The sequence below is a fragment of the Chanodichthys erythropterus genome, chromosome 9, assembly GCF_024489055.1.
Source record: "Chanodichthys erythropterus isolate Z2021 chromosome 9, ASM2448905v1, whole genome shotgun sequence".
NCBI classification, from domain to species: domain Eukaryota; kingdom Metazoa; phylum Chordata; class Actinopteri; order Cypriniformes; family Xenocyprididae; genus Chanodichthys; species Chanodichthys erythropterus.
In genome coordinates, this window is record NC_090229.1 from 12019263 (window position 1) to 12039502 (window position 20240).

The 20240-nt window shown below is 36.0% G+C and overlaps 1 protein-coding gene across 1 annotated transcript in view; it reads right to left on the bottom strand.

Moving 5' to 3' along the window:
• Window positions 1-20240, bottom strand: part of agbl4 (AGBL carboxypeptidase 4) — a 410833-nt gene that overhangs the window by 181130 nt on the left and 209463 nt on the right. Inside the window, exon 5 of the mRNA XM_067394590.1 lies at window positions 13020-13236. Coding sequence (XP_067250691.1) covers window positions 13020-13236 — 217 coding nt within the window. The remainder of the gene's footprint in view (window positions 1-13019; window positions 13237-20240) is intronic.

The following is a 20240-nucleotide window of genomic DNA, read 5'->3' on the forward strand; positions in this document are numbered from 1 at the left end:
TCAACCAGATGGAACTGGATTAAATATTTTGACAGTTCCGATCCCAAAATTATGTTCCCAATATCACTATAAAGCTGCTTTGACACAATCTGCATTGTAAAAAGCGCTATATAAATAAACGTGATGACTTGAAGATGACTATTATTATTATCATCTGCATTTATTTTCCCTATATGATCATTGTCACCAATTCTGCTCTTTTATATCAGAAAAAAATACTCCAAAACGAAAAAAAAAAAAAAAAAAAAACTACCCAACTTAACCGAAATATCTGTAGAGCCCACTTCACAGAGCAGAGCACACCTGTCATCAAGTTCATTTTTATTCGACACAACTTTTGTTGTTTGTGTAGCATCCAAGCCATCTGTTCTGTGATCAAGTCAAAGGCCCAGTCGCAAATGTCTAGGCATTTGCTAAAAAAACCCAAAACAAAACATTTGGGCATTAAGTTTTGGTGGACCACTGAGTTGGTAGGTGATGTTTCTTTCATTCATAGCTGAATGTGTTGATACATGTGTACTATCTGCTAGTCCATAGCTCCAACAAATCATGTAGACAGAAAAACCTACAGTAAAAATATACTGTTTGCAAACATAAAAAAATACATTAAATTTAAGTTGGCAGGAAATCAGTTTCAACCCTTCAATTCTTTTTCCTACAACTCTACTTGTAGTATTTCAGAACTCCTGAGCTGGAATCAGATGTGAACTCTAAATTAGGTTTTCACTGACAGAGAGAGATAAAATTTCACAAAGATGACTAAAAAAATAAAAAAAATCACTCTCAATTTTTTAGACTGATGATGAGATTTACACCCACTGTTTGTGAGTCCTCAGATAACAGAGTCAGTGACAAATAGAGAAAGACTGGTCAGCTCTTGAGAGGACAATACCAGGCAGCTGGTGAAGAGTCCTTCAAATTACTAAACCTTTCGGACGAGCATTCACAAAAGATTTGACAAGTAAACAGTAGCACAAATGAGAAAGAGAGAGAGAGAGAGAGAGAGAGAGAGAGAGAGAGCGATGAGAGATTCGCCATGTGATGGAGGAGGACTCCGTTTCTGCTTTGCAGTCCATAAACAACCAGATTTCATGCGATTATCCATCACTGTTTCACAGCTCACAGATTCTGCCTCGTCTCCTTTTCATCCTCCTCCATTCCTCCTCCCTTTTCTCTTTCCTCCAGTCTCTTCCTTCTCCACCCTCCCTCCATCTCTCTGGTCCGACTTTGACCTTCTCTCTTCACGCAAGGCAGAACTGCTATTGATTAAATCTTGGCACGGGGTGTACAAACACGGAGATAAACCTGGGCGTAAAGTGAGAGATAGAGAGAAGCGTGCGAAGGCCAGAGACGCGTCCGTCCAAGGAGCTTTCCATCCTTTATTCCTGCTAACAGGCTCCTGAACAAGATCCCCCACTGTTCGTCTGTCTGCAGGGGCTCCAGTGACCATTAGAACAACAAAAAATGACCTTCCTCCCCTCTCAAATTCTTGTCTACAGATTCCACACTCCTCTCCTCTCCTCCCTTGTTCCCTCCTTCTCACAGCCAGCAATACTTTTCCCCATTTTTCAGACTAAAGAGGCCTACGGAATCATTCCATTCACACAGAGAGCAATGAATGTGTATGAATGTGACAGCCACGTGTTGCACTGACACTCTGAGATCCAATTATTCTGGAGGGTTCTAAAGTTATCCTTAGGTTCAATGGGAATTATAAAAATATGCAGAATGGATTTAAATAGGGATGCACTGATTTTAAAATTTTGACCGATACAATAATCTGAAAAACAGTTTCTTGTTGTAGACAATAAATAATATTAATAAATATTAATTATATTACACACACTACATATACATTTTACATATCACATTTTTAGTGCTGTCAAACAATTAAAAAAAAAATTTTAATGGCACATTTTTATGTAATTAATCACTTAATCACATCTACCATTAAGTTTACATAGTTAACATAAAGACAGTATATTTTAAATATCTGTTTAATGGCATTTTTTACTAAGCACTATGAATGAAGGCCAGTATCACTGATACCAGTACTGACTACTGATGTCTCTATTAATTTTTTTTTTTTTCAATTTAAGCCATTAATTATAGCAATTTAACTTTACAGTATAATTAAAAGCTTTCAATTTAAACATTTAAAAGCCTTAAAAATTAAAAAAAAAAAAAAAAGTTTAATGTAAGTGAACTTAAAACAATTTTCACATAAACCTGTTGTAATAAATGTCAAGTTAAATATACAGAAATTGAATAATCAAACACTCTTTACACAGTCTTTACTGCATAAATTATAAATTGAATATAGATTAATCCTTATTAAAGCTACAAAAGTTATTCAGTCAAGAGAAGTGAGTGATTTTCTCTTTGTCTTTTGTTCTTTGATTAACATTCGTGACAGAGAGCAGCAGGTTTACTAGGCTGCTGTCACGGATCTGACACAAATCCAATTTTCTCACAATTCTTTTACATTCACACTTTTTAACTCATTTAAGACTGTGCTTACAAGGATATTCAACAAAACGGGAACATAATTTTGTTTGTTTTTGTCCATTCAAGCACGAAAGAGAACTCAATGTGGTCTGAAGTAGCTTTTTGTGCGCATGTTTCTGGTGTTTGTTCACAGAGAGCCGCTTCACAGAAGCCAGTACAGCCAGTACAGATTTGAGTTCTTTTTTCTTTTTGCATCTTATCGCACTTTAATGGTTTAGCAGCACTTGAATGACAGGAAAAAAAAGAACGACAAAAAAAGGATGCAGGTTAATTGCTATAATTATTTTTAACGTGTTGAAAATAAATTAACACACAATTAACGTGTTAATTTTGACAGCATTTTATATTTATATCATATTTATTTGATTTAAAAAGCTTTTTTTCCTCTTTTCTTTTTTTTTTTACCTAGAAATAAACTTTATATTTGTGTGTGTGTGTGTGTGTGTGTGTGTGTGTGTGTGTGTGTGTGTGTGTGTGTGTGTGTGCTCAGCAGGAATATATTTACTTGAAAATGTTAATTTAAATATATTTACTACTTGAAAATATTCAGAATGGATTTAAAAAAGGATGCACCAATTTTACAATTTTAACTGATACAATAAGCTAAATACATAGAAAAAAAAAGTAAGAGTGTGTGTTCTAAATAAAATATAAATAAATAAAACTTTAAACTATAGTTTTGTCATTCAAGTGAATTTAGGCATCAAAACATCATAATTTACAGTATGAAATATAAATGAACTTTATTTTGAGATCTGCTAAAGAAAATAAAGTTTGAATGATAAAAAGGCCTTAATATAATAGAGGTGAGACCTCTATTATAGGGAAGACTATTTATAGAGGTGGGACCTCTATTATAGGAAAGTGCTCTTCAAGAAATTGTGCATAAATCTCATAATCTGGAGTTAGTGTTAAGTGATGGCAAATGTAATCTAAAATCTAAAAATAAATGGAAAAAAATACCCACAATTTAATATTCAATATCAACAGACACTAATGAATAAAAGAAATCATTAATATTGGCCGATATGTTATAACATAAGGAATGTGTTCAAATTCCACCTCCATTGTAGTGCTCCACCATAAACAGCATCCTTTATGATGGTGTCAAATAACAAACTTGAAAGTAGCTTTCTGATAGGATAGAATAAATAGTTCATCTCTGTCAAGTAAACGTCTGTTTTACGGATTTATTAAGAGAATTTCATTTAGCCTTGAGGTGATTCTTGTACTTTTGGCTCATACTGATGAAACATGAGGAATCTAACACTGCCCAGCGCACAGCTCAAGGGTGCAACTCTGAGACGGCCATTGAAGAGCCAGTAATCACGCACACACATTTCAGTCCACCTTCCATTTGAGGAGCTGTTATTAAACTCAGTCCTATAAGTACTAGCCACTGGTGACAGAGGATATATATATATAAAAAAAAGGACTTGAGGTAAAAGTGCTTACCCCGCACCCTCTGCCTACATCCATAAACCTGTACTCCATCAAACCAGAGACGGGACCCCATTTGCCTGCTTAACGTTCATCCTTCACAGCCAGCCGGTCAACTCAATTCACGTTTTAAAATGCTCAGTCAATTCCAGAACTAGATGATCGGAGGGGGGATTTCTTCAGCCCTGGCTATGAGACTCAGGATTTTACATCAGAGGACTTTATAGGGATGTAGAGAGAGAGAGAGGGGTTAGGGACAGCCAGAATAGTGCAAACACCGGTTGCTTGGAGTTTTGCACAGCGCCTCTGAAGACTGCAGTCCCTACAGGGAGATGCGTCGGCATCTTGTATTAGAAGAACAGGAAATCTCAAAGAGGGAGATGAAGGAAAATAGCAGAGAAGCCGTCAGCAGCTGAGTCATCTCTGTGGAAACAACCATCTCACATCACTGAGAGGTGTGAGGCAGTGTAGCCCATATAAAACATACAGGAATGGGGATATTTACTCTGGGAATGTGAGTATAGGCTGTTGTACACAGACACTGACAGGGGATTTATCCACTGGGTCGTTCTGCAAAACACGATGCCACGTGGATTCCTCGTATGCATAAAAACGACTTTGACAAAGAGTTGTTGATGCCAATATTTACTTCATTAAAATATATTTAATATTAAACACACACACACACACACACACACATGTTTGTTTTTGTGAATTGTGGGGACTTTCCATAGACTTCAATGCATTTTACACTGAACAAACTGTACATTCTATCCCCCTACCCTGCCCCTACCCCTAAACCTAACCCTCACAGGAAACTGTGCAAACTTTTACTTTTTCACAAAAACTCATTCTATATGATTTATAAACCCATTTACATTGTGGGGACCGCTGGCTGGTCCCCACGATGTAGGTGAACTCAGGTTTATATTACATCATGGGGACATTTGGTCCCCACAATGTAATATAAACAAAAGCACACACACACACACACACACACACACACACACACACACACACACACACACACACACACACACACACACACACACACACACACACACACACACACACACATTGTAAATTATTTATGAGGAGGCTTTTTTATTCTATCAAAAGTGACAGCAAAGACTTTTACATTTTAAAATATATTAAAATGGAAACAGTTATTTTAAACAGTAATAATATTTAACAATATAACTATTTTTACCTTATTTTAATCAAATAAATATAACAATGGTAAGAATAAGAGACTTAAAATTACCAACCCCAAACTTCTGAACGGTAGTGTATGAATTTTAAGAATGATATATTATATGATTAGAAAGACTTGGAGTGTATGCGTCGACTCTATATATAACCAAATTTTATATTTATCCTTCTTGAACGTCGTTAACTATTCAAATCAATCTATAAATCACAACAACTTTATCACATCAATCATATTTTCAAGAAATAAACTTTTTAATTAAAGTAAAGTCTCTTTTTTATTACTTTACTGTTAGTTATGTTAAAATTCACTACTAGCTTGATATGGTACAATGTGGTTTACATACACATTCATTTGATAGTATGTTTAAAAATCCTTATTGAAAGAAAAAGTTTTAAAAAATCACCTTATTAAAGTGAAAATGAGAGTTTTATTGAATGACACCAATGATCTCATCAATGTTTCTCTCTCCGAGGAATGGTGGAAAGGTCCAGTGAACTGACCTTATTGGATTACACTAACTGCAGCCACTCTGTACCAACTTCACTTAAGGCTCTTCCTTATGGAAACTTTATGTGCCATAAAACAGACAGAGTGAGCATAAACCCACAGAAGAGTAGTTCTAAAAGTCTGGTTCTAAAAGTTTCAAGGCCTGTTTTAAATGTCATTCACTCTCCATACAGCAAAGGACATTAAGCAAACAGATAGTTCAACCCGATCGCTAAACAAATTAAAAGCTAGTATCTGCAGTATTTGGCTTCTCTCTTGTATACTAAGCAAGACAAACTGATCAAGTACACACTTATCGGCCAATCTAAAGGAGCAGTTACAGTATATACCATTAGAGTTGTGCCTGCTAAGATAAAAATTAACATGATTCTCCCTAATATTTAGTACTTATACAACCTCATTTTTTATAATTGGAGCAAATTAATTGTAATTGGAGCAAATTGGAGCTAAAAGAAATATTTTGTTCAAAGTACAAATATTAATGTTTTGAAATTGATTCAGGTAATCTTCAAAATGATCTGAGTCATTGTTTCAGAAATCTTTCCAAATAAAAATTAAGTACATAAATAATGATTTGCTTACTGTCTGGACAATATTCAGGACATTCTGTCTTTGCATTATAGAAGCTCTAAATTTACACAGATGAAAAACAATTACACTAATGAGGGAACAATTACCTTACAATCTGCCTCTATCTGTGAATCATTAAAATAACAGCCTCGTTTTCTGGGTGCTAATATAGGACTTTAATTTTCTCCTTTTCAAAACTTCAGTTTTGAGCTCTAACACTACAAACATCAGAACATACTGAATTACAACATAGCCATTATATGTCAAAACAGCACAAATCTCTCTCTCTCACTCTCTCTGTCTCTCTCTATATATAAGGGCTGTCAAAATAACACGTTAATTTTGATTAATTAATCTGAGAAAAAATAACACGTTAAAAAAAATAACGCAGATTAATCCATTCCGTATTGACCTTTGAACCTGGAGCCATTCTCGTGGGCGCAAGCTCTCTCAGTCTTCAAAGTAAGCACTGTCTTTGCACTCTCTCTACCTCACACATAATAATCTAAATCAACTGACACAATGCTAAAAGTTCGTGAGACCGAATCCGTTTCATGAGGCGCATTTGGAGAATGTTTTTCCTGAATAACCGCTGGGTGTGAATAGTGCTCAAAAGAACGTCACCTCATCTTCTCTGACAGGCGTCCTGCACTTGCAGCTGACATAAACCACACTTTCAGTAAACAAAAAGAAATACCTATCCAGTGTGAAGTGTTTTCTGTGTTGACAAATCTTTTGCGATATCCTAATAACAGTCGCGATTCGCACGCAACACGTCAACGTCCGCTAATGTCCAATTCGCGACCTAATGACTCATTTGAACAAATTCATTTTAATGAATCATGAAAACAACTGATCAGTCCACACAGTCTATAATGAATCATTTACTCGAACAACTCTGAAATGAGAACATAAGTGTGCTTACCCCATTTAGCAAGAGTGGTTAGTAAAATTACCCTTAATAATCCACAAAATTTTTAGGTTATTTAAATGTCAATGTGTAGTAAATTAGGCCTACCTATAAATTCAGTTAGAGACTGGAGTGAGGTGAAACCAGAACAAAGCAAGTTGTTGTTAGCTAGGTGCATTCAATTGTAAATGGTAGAAAATTACATTATTAGTTAATATAACTTCTAAATGCTACTTTTTAATACTTTTCAGGTTTAGCAAAAAAGCATCTTCTCTTACAAAGCTATAAAATCACTTTTTTTTCTTCTTTTTTGCAAAGAGGGCAAGAAAGAATTACAGTGAGAGTCACGGGTACTTTATTGTCAGTATCGGGCTTGCAGATCACGTGGGTAGGGCACTTTTTACTGTTTGTGTGGATGACCATGTCTGTCACCACCAAAGACCATTTTTGACCGAGGAAAAACCCTGCATTGATTTATTTGAATTGAAATATTAAATACTTTCACAACAAAAATTACATACAGTACAGTCCAAAAGTTTGGAACCACTAAGATTTTTAATGTTTTTAAAAGAAGTTTCGTCTGCTCACCAATGCTACATTTATTTAATTAAAAATACAGTAAAAAACGATAATATTGTGAAATATTATTACAATTCAAAATAACTGTGTACTATTTGAATATATTTGACAAAGTAATTTATTCCTGTGATGCAAAGCTGAATTTTCAGCATCATTACTCCAGTCTTGGAGTCACATGATCCTTCAGAAATCATTCTAATATGCTGATTTGCCGCTCAATAAACATTTATGATTATTTTCAATGTTGAAAACAGTTGTGTACTTTTTTTTTCCTTGATGAATAGAAAGTTCAAAAGAACAGCATTTATCTGAAATACAAAGCTTCTGTAGCATTATACACTACCGTTCAAAAGTTTGGGGTCAGTAAGAATTTTTATTTTTATTTTTTTGAAAAGAAATTAAAGAAATTAATACTTTTATTCAGCAAGGATGCATTAAATCAATCAAAAGTGGCAGTAAAGACATTTATAATGTTACAAAAGATTAGATTTCAGATAAACTCTGTTCTTTTGAACTTTCTATTCATCAAATAATCCTGAAAAAAAATATTGTACACAAGTATTTTGTACAATTGTACACATTAAATGTTTCTTGAGCAGCAGATCAGCATATTAGAATGGTTTCTGAAGAATCATGTGACACTGAAGACTGGAGTAATGATGCTGAAAATTCAGCTTTGATCACAGGAATAAATTACTTTGTCAAATATATTCAAATAGAAAACAGTTATTTTAAATTGTAATAATATTTCACAAATATTACTGCTTTTTACTGTATTTTTAATTAAATAAATGTAGCCTTGGTGAGCAGACGAAACTTATTTTAAAAACAATCTTAGTGGTTCCAAACTTTTGGACTGTACTGTATACGATTAACAGAGTATGTAATTAATTTGATAAAAAATTTTAATCGATTGACAGCCCTAATATATATTATATATATATATATATATATATATATATATATATATATATATATATATATATATATATATATATATATATATATATATATATATATATATATTATATATATATATATATATATATATACACACACACACACACACAGTAAAATCTGACTATATGCAGGTAAGACTGAATATTTAGTTGTAAATCAGAATATGGAAGGACAGAGAGAGACGGCAAGTGAAGCAAAGTGGGCCGGTCAGGCCCTCAGGCTGGATTCTGTCTGTCTGCTTGTCTTTGAGTCTCTGCTCTTTGTTGTAGTAAGTGCTCTTGCTAGCCTGTCAGATCCACAACTGTTGCTCTGTCTATTTCTCCAGCTCCACATCTGGAGAGAAGCAGGCACTCAGAATTCAACACAACAAGTCACCTGTGTGAGGAAGCCGGACTCGAGTCACGTGACGGGTCTCTGTTGAGATTGACGGGCTCTTTGCCAACGGAAACTGACTGAAGGTTGCATGAGAAGAGAGGATGAAACTGGGGAGAGCTGTCTAGACAGGCAGGTTATCCGAGTCATGATAACTGAGCATCAACAAAGACCCAGAGGCCTTCAGCTTTTATGCAAAATAAACATTTATATATGCTTAAATATTTAATCCAATACACTTATTTTAATCTACAAAGATCATGCTGCTTGGACTATTCAAGATCTGGATAACATACACTGCACGACTAAATAATTCACATCCATAAATGCAGATCAGAGTTTGATCTCTTTTAAATATTCAGATGGCTCCAGCGTTTCACACTCGGATATGGTTAATGGATCTGGATGCGTAGCCTTCAAAACAACTTCATTCTCCATTTGCTGATGCGAACTCGACGTTCGAAATGGGCAGCGGCGAACAGACGAGCTGACGGTAGAAGAAGCTTCTACGCATAATCATCCATCAAAGCGACTGTCAAAACCTGCTATGCTTCTCTGTCTTTATAACGCTGTTAGAGGACTTTTATGACTAAAGATACAATAAACAGATGTGACGATTGCTGTTGAACATGACAGTTGTTGCGAGTCTGCATTTAAAAGTCGTGAAAACAGCCCGTTTGAGCATATTTGGTATGTTTGGACGCCGATTGCGTGTACGTGGGGACACTCCATCGAATTCATCTTCATACACCTCTGGATGGAGAGGAATCGGATTAGTTGCATTGCAAAAGTGAATATAAAACATATATATATATATATATATATACCTCATATATACCTCACCAGCTAGCAGACTTCTCAAAAAAACGTGTTTGACCCTGTGAGGTGAAGCATTAACGGAGCAAAAGAGGTAATTGAGATGTACTAGACGGCTCTTTTTGTGGAACGCTGTTCGCATTTACTTGCCTCATTGAAAGTGAAAGATATGAGAGAAGTAATCCCAGTGTATTACACTGAATCCAGGCTTGTTCTCTGGTGCTTTACCTATAGCACGTGTGCGGGTGTGTGTGTGTGCAAGTTCCCCCTCACAGGGCCTCTGTTTAACTACATCACGTCTGTGTGTTACACCAGAGAGTGTTTTACTACTGCAGTCCAAGCTGTTGTAGCCTCATCCTCTCTCTTTTTCTTCATTCCCTCTCTCTTTCCCTCTCTCCTCCATCTCTGCAGGTCATTAAGAGTGCTGTACTGCCACATACCCAAGAACAGAGGACATAAAAAGACAAATAAGGCCATAAAATGCCCCTATGCCTGTGCATACAAATACATTTCCTCTCACTCTCTCTTGTTCTATCTTAACGCCCCCCCCCTCACTTTTTTCTCTCTCATCCAGTATATATCCTTTCATTCTTGCTTTATTTCAGACATTATATATATTGCATGAATTATAAAAAGGCTGATTGCACATGCTGATGAAATGGCATGAGGCCCCCAAAAGTATACATACACTTAAAAATGTAGGCTTTTCTTTGCATTAGATCAGGGACTTTTTGTCTTTACCAAATTTCAGAAGCCCTACCAGTATTATTTTAGAATTACTTATATAACGGTATTTAATAATATTTTGAATTAGCTTTAAATATTATATTTTCAGTTTTACGTTTATATATATTATATTATATTGTAAATAATTTAATTTTAATATTTCTATTTGGCTTTAATTTTCATTTATTTTTTTTATTTCAGTTTGGGCAATTTTAGTACTAAACTTATTCTATTTCAGTTAGTTGACAAGAAAACATTTCTAATTTTCATTTAAGTTTTTTTTAAGTTTAAGTTTGTCATGTAATATTTATATTTTGTTTTATTTGAGCTTTATTTCAATTAATGAAAATATTATTTATTATTATTTAATAGTTTTAGTTAACAATAATTTTGACCCCTACTCAAATTAACAAAGAGACCTCTAATATAAAAATAATTTTTAGATTTTTTCTCTAACATTTTATATTAACTATATAATAACTTTAATAAGAAATGCAATAGTGCCACCACAAACAATGCTTGAGCTTGCTGAAAATTCAGATTCACCATCACAGGAATAAAATATATTACAATAGAAATTAGTTATTTAAAAATATTTCAAGATATATGTGTTTTTGATCAAATAAATGTATCTTTGGTGAACATAAGAGACTTTTTAAAGAGGTGATCAGGGTTTATGCAGTCTGGGTGAATGTTTCACAGGCTGTATCAATAACAGCACCAGATTCATCCTGTACAAGGTAAGTTCATCCTTAAGGGTAGTCTGTATTTCTGTTCTTTTATTGCTTTCACATATAGCTCAATCATGACAACTCTCTGAGTAGTTTTTAGCATGTTATTGAATATGCCAATTTTAATGTATTTAGTCTTGGCGGACTAGATCTGCTCGCTGCTACTGTTTATTATTGCTGCTGCTGCTGCAGAGCAAGGATGGACTTGCAGCTGCCAATAGATACAAAGACACAATGCTGTGAGCAAGTAAGATATGCTGCTGCTGCCGCATAAATAGACATACATAAATCCTATAGCAGATCTAGGCAGGTGGAGCTGGGGGAGGTGGAAGTTTTCAAAGGAACTCGTATTAGCTTATAATAAACAATGAACCAGAGTATTTATATGTTGAGCAAGCAATCTAATTGGCTGCAGGATCAGCAGAGGCCAATCGGCTTGTGGGATGCAGTAACGATAGCTGGGTTTCCATCCAAAAGTGAAGCAAATCTTTTCAAAGTCGCAAAAAAAAAAAAGCCCCCCAAAAAAACAAAAACAAATGTGAATTAGGTGCGTCTTTGAAGTCTTTTTTTGCGAATTAAGGGATATTTATTCGAAATTTGGTGTTTCCATCACTCGTTTCTAATACGATACTTCAAAATGCACATAAAATCAAGGTGATGGAAACATAGTTAATGTGACTGCTTGCAGATTGTATGTAATCAGCCTGCGCCCTCTAGAGTTTCATGACTGAAGTAGATATTTTTGCCACTTATTTTCCCCCGAATATATGTGCCCTTTCAAATCCCATTTCATGTGAAACTGATTTCTTTTTTTCCATTGACACCATATTTCTTATCAATAAATGTCCTTTCATCAGTGGCTTCCCGTGCCTGGCTCTCCTTGACGAACGTGAAAGTGATGAAGGCCCTAAAAGAGGGCTTTAATCTCTCGAGCATTCCTAATGAGTTTTCTTCTACAATTATTTGATAAGAGCGGAGACAGGACTGTAGGCACTGTGAATGATCCAGTACCTGTGCAGATCATGCACACGCACACACACACACACACAGTCATGCAGCCTCAAAGACACTTACATGTGTCCACCCCCTTAAAGAAAATGAGTGTGCAGTGCACATAGATATAGGAAGATACTAACATAAAAAATGACAGAAACACCTAAAACATTACAAAGATGTGCAGTAGTCATAGACTGTATAAAAAAAAAAAAAAAAAATGGACGTAGTGTCCGTGATGTCACCCGTTGGTTTCATTTTTGAAACCTGAAGCCGTCCGTTGCCATCTTGGCAGCGTGTCACTGCGCATCACTCCCGGATAACTGAAAATGGGCAAAGAGGCGGGACGTGGGTGGAGCTTGAGGTGACGTGATGGCAGCAGACAAACGGCTAGTGCTGACAGCAGTGGCAATTTACCTGTCACTATATAATTTAAACGGATGAGTTATAAAAAAATTCACCCCTCTCACAGTTCTCATGAAGGGCAAAATTCACTATATAGACCAAAACCACAATTTGTACCAGGCTGTAAACATGTTTTTTTCTGCTGTAAAGTTGGGCATTTTAACATGGGGCTCAATGAGATTCTGATGAATTGCAGTTTAAATAATTTTTTAAATAATTGGCTTCAAGAGAAACGGGGCAAGGTTGCCACTTGGCAGTAAAGCAGTTGTGCAAACATGCAGTGACTTACCACGCTGAGGCCAAGCTGCTCGCGTTGCAGGTAATCGAGATTTCGGCGCTCCAGGCTGGCCAGGTAATGTTGCAGACGGGAGTAGGTGTACGGGTAGCAGTATGCAAACTGATAAACGTCATCTTCACGGTCGAAACAGAAGGCGAAAGACATCACATAGTTCCTCCTATGGTCAGGGCAGCGATAGTAATACACATTCTTGGCTGGCAATCTCTGCCTGTGACAAAGAAAGAAAGACAACATGACAATAAAATGCGCCCTGTTTGCTTTCTCAATAAACATTCATGTGTTAATGCGAAATAAATAAATAGAAAAAAAAACAGTTTGTGTTCATAACCATTATAGTGAGCAAACATTCTCTGACACTTTTTAGCTGACGTAATCAAGGCTGCATACACTTTAAAAAATGCTGGGTTGAGACTGTTGGAAGCTGGGTTCATTTGACCTAATTTAGGTAGATAATCATTCATAATCAGTAACCCAACGGTTCTGGGTTGGGAATGCGGATGTGAAAGAGAGAATGCACGTCACATAAGTTCAAACAAAATTGGTTCTGTGTGTGCTGATACCACTTCGGCTATCTGTGTTTGTGGTGCTCATGACAGGAGAGCCCGATCACACGAAAATGCGTATCAATAGTACGAGTTTGTAATGTCTTAGAATATATACGCCAAAATGAGTTTTGCCGTGCTTATGGTACGCAGTTTTTCGCGTGCAAATGATAAGCACTTTATGGCGTATTATACGTACGAACCCCCCACCCCCATCCGACCCAAGAGCGTATCATATACACGCCATAAAGTGCGTATCATTTGCACGCGAAAAATCCGCGTACCATAAGCACGCCAAAACTCATTTTGCCGTATATATTCTACGAGATTACAAACTCGTACTATTGATACGCATTCTCATGTGATCGTGTTGGACAGGAACATGTGTGCAAAATAGAATAAAACTAGTTGAAGTGGAGAGGAGAGACAACTCTGACTGCAGCGAGGAACGTGTTCTTTTAAAACCAGAGTGTTTTCTCTCACATCCAAATCACTTTAGCTGTGACTGATGAGCAGAAACTGGAATTGCACTCAAAAGGGATTGATTATAAATATTTTAAACAGAAAGGGTAAAATTCTGTTGATTTGCTATACTACAAAGTTTTTTCCAAATTTCAGTGATTACATATTTTTTTTATTTTTTTGCAGAGAGTAAGCATGATGGTTTGGTTGTAGCATTACTAGTGTGTTCGTTGGATGGAGAAAAAATAAACAAAATATAGTCAAATTTGTTTTTATATGCAAGTTATTAAGTTTTATTACACAGCTCTGTGGAATACTTGATTCTGACTGGTAAAGCGCACCATCCAGCGGTATGTTATTCCCCGATAACAAATGAAAACAGATAATACATGCTAATCCGGGTTACTGAAGTTAGCAGCGCTATTCGCTTGCTAGGAACGCTTTTTCTTCATCAAAGTTTTGCGTTTGGTGAGCTTATAAAATATTAAAACTCAAGTCAATATTTTGTGTATAGTTTCTTAATTATGCCATCCAGTATTGTGGACTCGCTCTCTCTTGTTCCATGCAAGCGCAGCTTTGCCATTTTGTGACTATTGTTTTGTACACTGTTGGATTATAAGATAACAAACAGGTATGATTTTAAAACAGTTCCATCTCAGATCAATATCTCTTATCCCCATAATTATTTATGTGGCAAAATGCTGTACTGTATACCTTAAATGTCCGTCTAGTTTGAATGCTAGCAAATGCTCTCTCCGCGGAAGCTTTGTGTTTAAATAGCTAATAAAATATTTCAGCTCAGATCAATATTTCGTCTCTGATTATTTACTTATGTAGCAAGTAGACGTGTGGTAAGCAGGATAATGTACATCCAGCCGGTTGTTATCTCCGAATAAACTCCTTCGGGCTGATGCAAGTCCCCTCCACTTCACGTTGGGATCCTGATCACCCTGTCAGGGTTTATTCTGAGATAACAACCGGCTGGATGTACATTATCCCTTACTTAAACTTTTACAGAGCAATTTTGTTTAACTGTATAAGCTGTACAACTGTTAAGCTGTCATTCTTTTCTGCACTTTTTCTCCCTCACATACACATGTACATATTATTTTTACTCTAATTTTTTTTGCTGATAAATTATTGTTGATTATTATCTGATTATTACTCTGGTAATTTCCAACCTAATTTGAGTTTATATTAAACCAGCAATACAGCAATTGTAAAACAGTAGTTGAGTTAAATAAAACAGCCCAGCATGTTAGGTCAAAGATTTATCCCAACATGTTGGGCTATTTTATTTAAAACAACACAGTGCTGGGTTCGTCCCTTTTTGACTCAGTGCCGGGTTAACAAAATGACACAAATTTTTGACACAAAGTGTAGGCGGGAAATATAATTAATTTATCATATTATCACAACCACAATTCAATCAAGTCAAGAATGATCAAATAAAATGCCAAGCTACATTATTTCTTGCCTAACGTTCTGTTTCATTGGGAAATATCTTATGACTGAAGTTCAATGTGCTGTAAATGACATTTCATGTATTCAGTGGCAGTGAATAAGATTCTTTGGCAGACAATTGCTTTCTGACATGGCTATTTACTTTTGAAAAGAAAAGAAAAGAAAAGAAAAGAAAAGAAAAGAAAAGAAAAGAAAAGAAAAGAGGTGAAAAGTGGAGAAACATTGAGATTAAATAAAATGAGAAGTGAATAAAATAAAATATAATACTATAATCTTGTAAATAATCTTGGAAACTTGCAGGCCAATCAATCCTCTACATCTACTATAGTCACTCACATTACTGCTGTTCAGACTGCTCTCTCTCTCTCATCTTAGGCCTCTCCCTTTAAAAACCCATCTAGATGAAGGCAAACACTACTAGCAAACTGTAAACAATGAAAATTTCTGCAGTGCACAATGAGCAGGGTGAACAATGAAAGCAATGTTATTTGCATATAAAATGATATACTGTGCTGTTAATCAGTTTTATGTTGAGCTGCTGAAAGTAAATCTGCACCATCTGCAGAGAGAGAGAGAGACAGACAGAGCAAATAGCAGTGAAGGACAGGCAAAGAACATACGATAGAAGGCAATGGAGGGAATAACAGCGGGAGGGAGATAGTGAGAAGATGAGAAAGAGAGGAAAGATCAGAGCTGGGATGGGTTGACTGTGGGACAGGGAAGAGAGAGAGAGATCAGATGGAGATGCTATCGATGTGAACAGCACAGAAGCTTCCACGCGGCCATACTGATAAGAGAGAGGAAACAGCTCTCTAAAATCAACCTCCAGTCCTTCCATCTCATTCCATTCCACTAAACAACTCACATAGACACTGTACACTGATGTAACTGGGTTAGTGTCTTTGTTTGAACACTTCAAAAGTTATAAACACACACCTGCTCCCTTATCTTCAGTTACCCACACGCATAAATACATACAAACATACAGACATATACAGTGGGATCCAAAAGCCTGAGACTATATTGAAAATGTGAGATTCATAATCCTATTTAAACCTGAAAATATAAGTTTTAGGATTTTGAAAGTTTAAAATTAAGAAAAGACATGATGAAAAATAAATAAGAAATACTTCAGATTATGGCTAATCCACGTCACTATTTTAATATTAAAGGTGCCCTAGATTCAAAAATTGAATTTACCTTGGCATAGTTGAATAACAAGAGTTCAGTACATGGAAATGACATACAGTGAGTCTCAAACTCCATTGTTTCCTCCTTCTTATATAAATCTCATTTGTTTAAAAGACCTCCGAAGAACAGGCAAATCTCAACATAACACAGACTGTTACGTAACAGTCGGGGTGTACGCCCCCAATATTTGCATATGGGGTGTACGCCCCCAATATTTTCAACATAACGTCTGGATCTGTGCAGAGCTGAATCAGACTAGGTAAGCAAGCAAGGACAATAGCGAAAAATGGCAGATGGAGCAATAATAACTGACATGATCCATGATTACATGATATTTTTAGTGATATTTGTAAATTGTCTTTCTAAATGTTTCGTTAGCATGTTGCTAATGTACTGTTAAATGTGGTTAAAGTTACCATCGTTTCTTACTGTATTCACGGAGACAAGAGCCGTCGCTATTTTCATTTTTAAACACTTGCAGTCTGTATAATGCATAAACACAACTTCATTCTTTATAAATCTCTCCAAGAGTGTAGCATTAGCCGTTAGCCACTCATTCAGAATCAAATGCAAACATCCAAAATAAATACTATACTCACAGGAATCGATGTATGCATGATGAACACTTTGTAAAGATTCATTTTGAGGGTTATATTAGCTGTGTGAACTTTGTGTTTGCTGCTTAAGGTAGTTGAGAGCTCACGGGGGCGGGGGAGCGGGAGATTTAAAGGGGCCGCACGCTTAATCGGTGCATATGTAATAATGGCTCAAAATAGGCAGTTAAAATAATTTATATTTAAAAATATCTATGGGGTATTTTGAGCTGAAACTTCAGACATGTTCAGGGGACACCTTAGACTTATATTACATCTTTTGAAAAGGGGTTCTAGGGCACCTTTAATAAGCAAATTTATGACATTGATCACCATCAAGCTAAAACTATTAAAATATTCAAAAAATTCATTCATTCAAAAAAACAAAAACAAAATTTAAATTACAAAAAAAAAAAAAAAAAAAAAAAGTACAGTACTTGGCTAGTGAGCTAGCAACATAAGTATCAAATTTTGGACATTATAGGCTTGTTACAAATGCTGTCAACATGCATACAACATATGCACTGCTCAGCTTGTTTCCAAGCAATAGCCAGCCCCTCGGGTGCAGCATTGGGATTGGCCGTTTAAAAGAGCACGTTCCACCCTGATGTTCATTAAGAACCCCGTGAGAAATAAAGATATGTAGAACTATGCAAATATGAAAACAGCCACATACAGTGCATGCCAACAAAACACAGCTTCATTCATACACACACTGAAGAATATACACAGACTCCTCTGCAACCTGAACAAAGTGAACCGCTGAGCTGAAATGAAAGTGAATTAGCTTTTCTCTGTGGAGGAAAAGACAGCAAATGAACGATCAAGCTGAGGAATCCTCTGGGGGACTTCTACGATACTGCTATCTCTGCATGTCACAAAAGACTGTTAACACACAGGACAGGTGCCTGCTTGGTCCAAACTACACTCTACTGCTAACAATGAGACACATTAAAATGAACTCTAATGCATGTTAGGCTTGCGGACAAAATGTACTCCATCACGAAACACATGACCCTTCACTGTCAGTTACTTACATCTTAACACACACCCATCAAACTCAACGTTATCTCTATGACACTTAAAAAAACAAAATGACACCAACAATTCACACACAAACACAATTTTATTCAATCATATTTAATTAACCAATATGCAAACACCTATAATGCACTAGTGACTAGTGTATTCTGAAAGACTTCAATTATTAGATACACTTTATTCATTTGAATAGACACAGGTAAACCAACATATAGTGTGTCTGGGTCCCCAATATAAATGAAAATGTAAAACACACAAACAAACAAATAAATATAGTTGACAAATAAAACAAGGCCTCCATTTAGGACCATCAAAATATATTTCATAATTATTATTATTTTTTTAAAGTTAGCATATTTTACCCCTTATTATTGAGACAGTAATGTATTTCTGTTATTATTCCCATTATTTCTGACTGTAATTTTAAGTAGTATTTTTTTAATGCATTAAAGAACAATTTTTTTTTTTTTACAATAAAGAGGTTCAGTAAATACCATGAGATATACACTAAAGATTAGATTCACAAAAGATTTTTTTTTTTTTTGTGAATAAAAAGGATGCGTTAAATTGATCAAAAGTGAGAGTATATACAATTGTAATGTTACAAAACATTTCTATTTCAAATTTTGCTATTCATCAAAGAATCCTCACATGAATAAATTACATTTTAAAATATAGCATAGTGGTATTAAACAGCAATTTCACCAAAATTACCAGGCTTTTTTCTGTATTTTGATAAAAAAATGGAGCCTTGGTGAACAGAAGAGACTTTAACATTTTAATTGGTTGTGTACATACTTTACAATTTAAATAACTTTAAATAACAATTTTTTTTTTTTCCTGTTTAACAAAACAATAAAAAATAGAAAGAATGGTCCTAAAAAAGGCAAAATGTTCTACATGCACATCTTCTAATTTCAAATATATTTAATTTATAAACAAACACATATATCTGTTTATATACAGTATGTACGTATGTGTGTATGTGTGCCAGTCTCATGACCAGGGTTAGCTGAGCTCGCTGCAGTATTTGGCCTGCGTTTGAGTGGGGTTAGGTTCAGGACCCTCGTCTGTTCACCACGCACCCCAAGTACCCTGCCAAGCAGACACACACACACACCTCTCCCCATGCAGGGTTAATGAAACAGCGTGACACCTCACTTTATTTTTTTATTTATCTGTTTGGGCATTATCCCGGTTCCTCTCCAGCGTTTGACCTTGTTGGCTACTGAGCGAGTCGTGGCTATTGATTTTAATTACCCAGCGGGAATTTACTGCTCGCCTTTCCCGCGCCGCTGCGCCGCTATTGGCCAGAGAAAATAGCTTTGTGTTGCCCCTCTATGTGAGAGAGAGAGCGAGCCTGGTGAATCTCGAACCTGCTGGGCGTTTTCTATCTTCGCTGCAATGTATGTTCTCTCTCTCTCTCTCTCTCTCGTTGTGGCTGCTGGTAATTTGTTTTATCTAAATGATAGTGCCCCATGCCTCCCTGTGCTGGTGGATGTGGTACAATGCCCCCCGTTCCAAAACACATTTATCTCGCTGTGTGTCTGAGGGGGGAAAAAAACAGGCCGGCGGACAATAACCTACACACACACGGCTTAACAATTCAGCTGCCCCCGAACGCCTTTTATACACACTCCCCACCCTGAGGAACACACACACAGTGAGCTGTTGCTCTTCGGCTCTCTTTCCATATAGAGAAAAGGTCAACGCCTGGAGCTCAAGGTCATGGACTTTAAAAATGAAAGAGTTTTCATAACTTGTTAGAGAAAGAGTAAAGAAACCCAAAGTTTCTTCAGCTTGAGTGGGCAATGCTATCGCTGACTAGCGACTGTATCTTTATTTTCGTGTGTGTGTGTGTGTGCTATTAGCTAAACGTCCGGGCCCGTACCGAGGTGTCATTCCCAATCGCGGTGCTT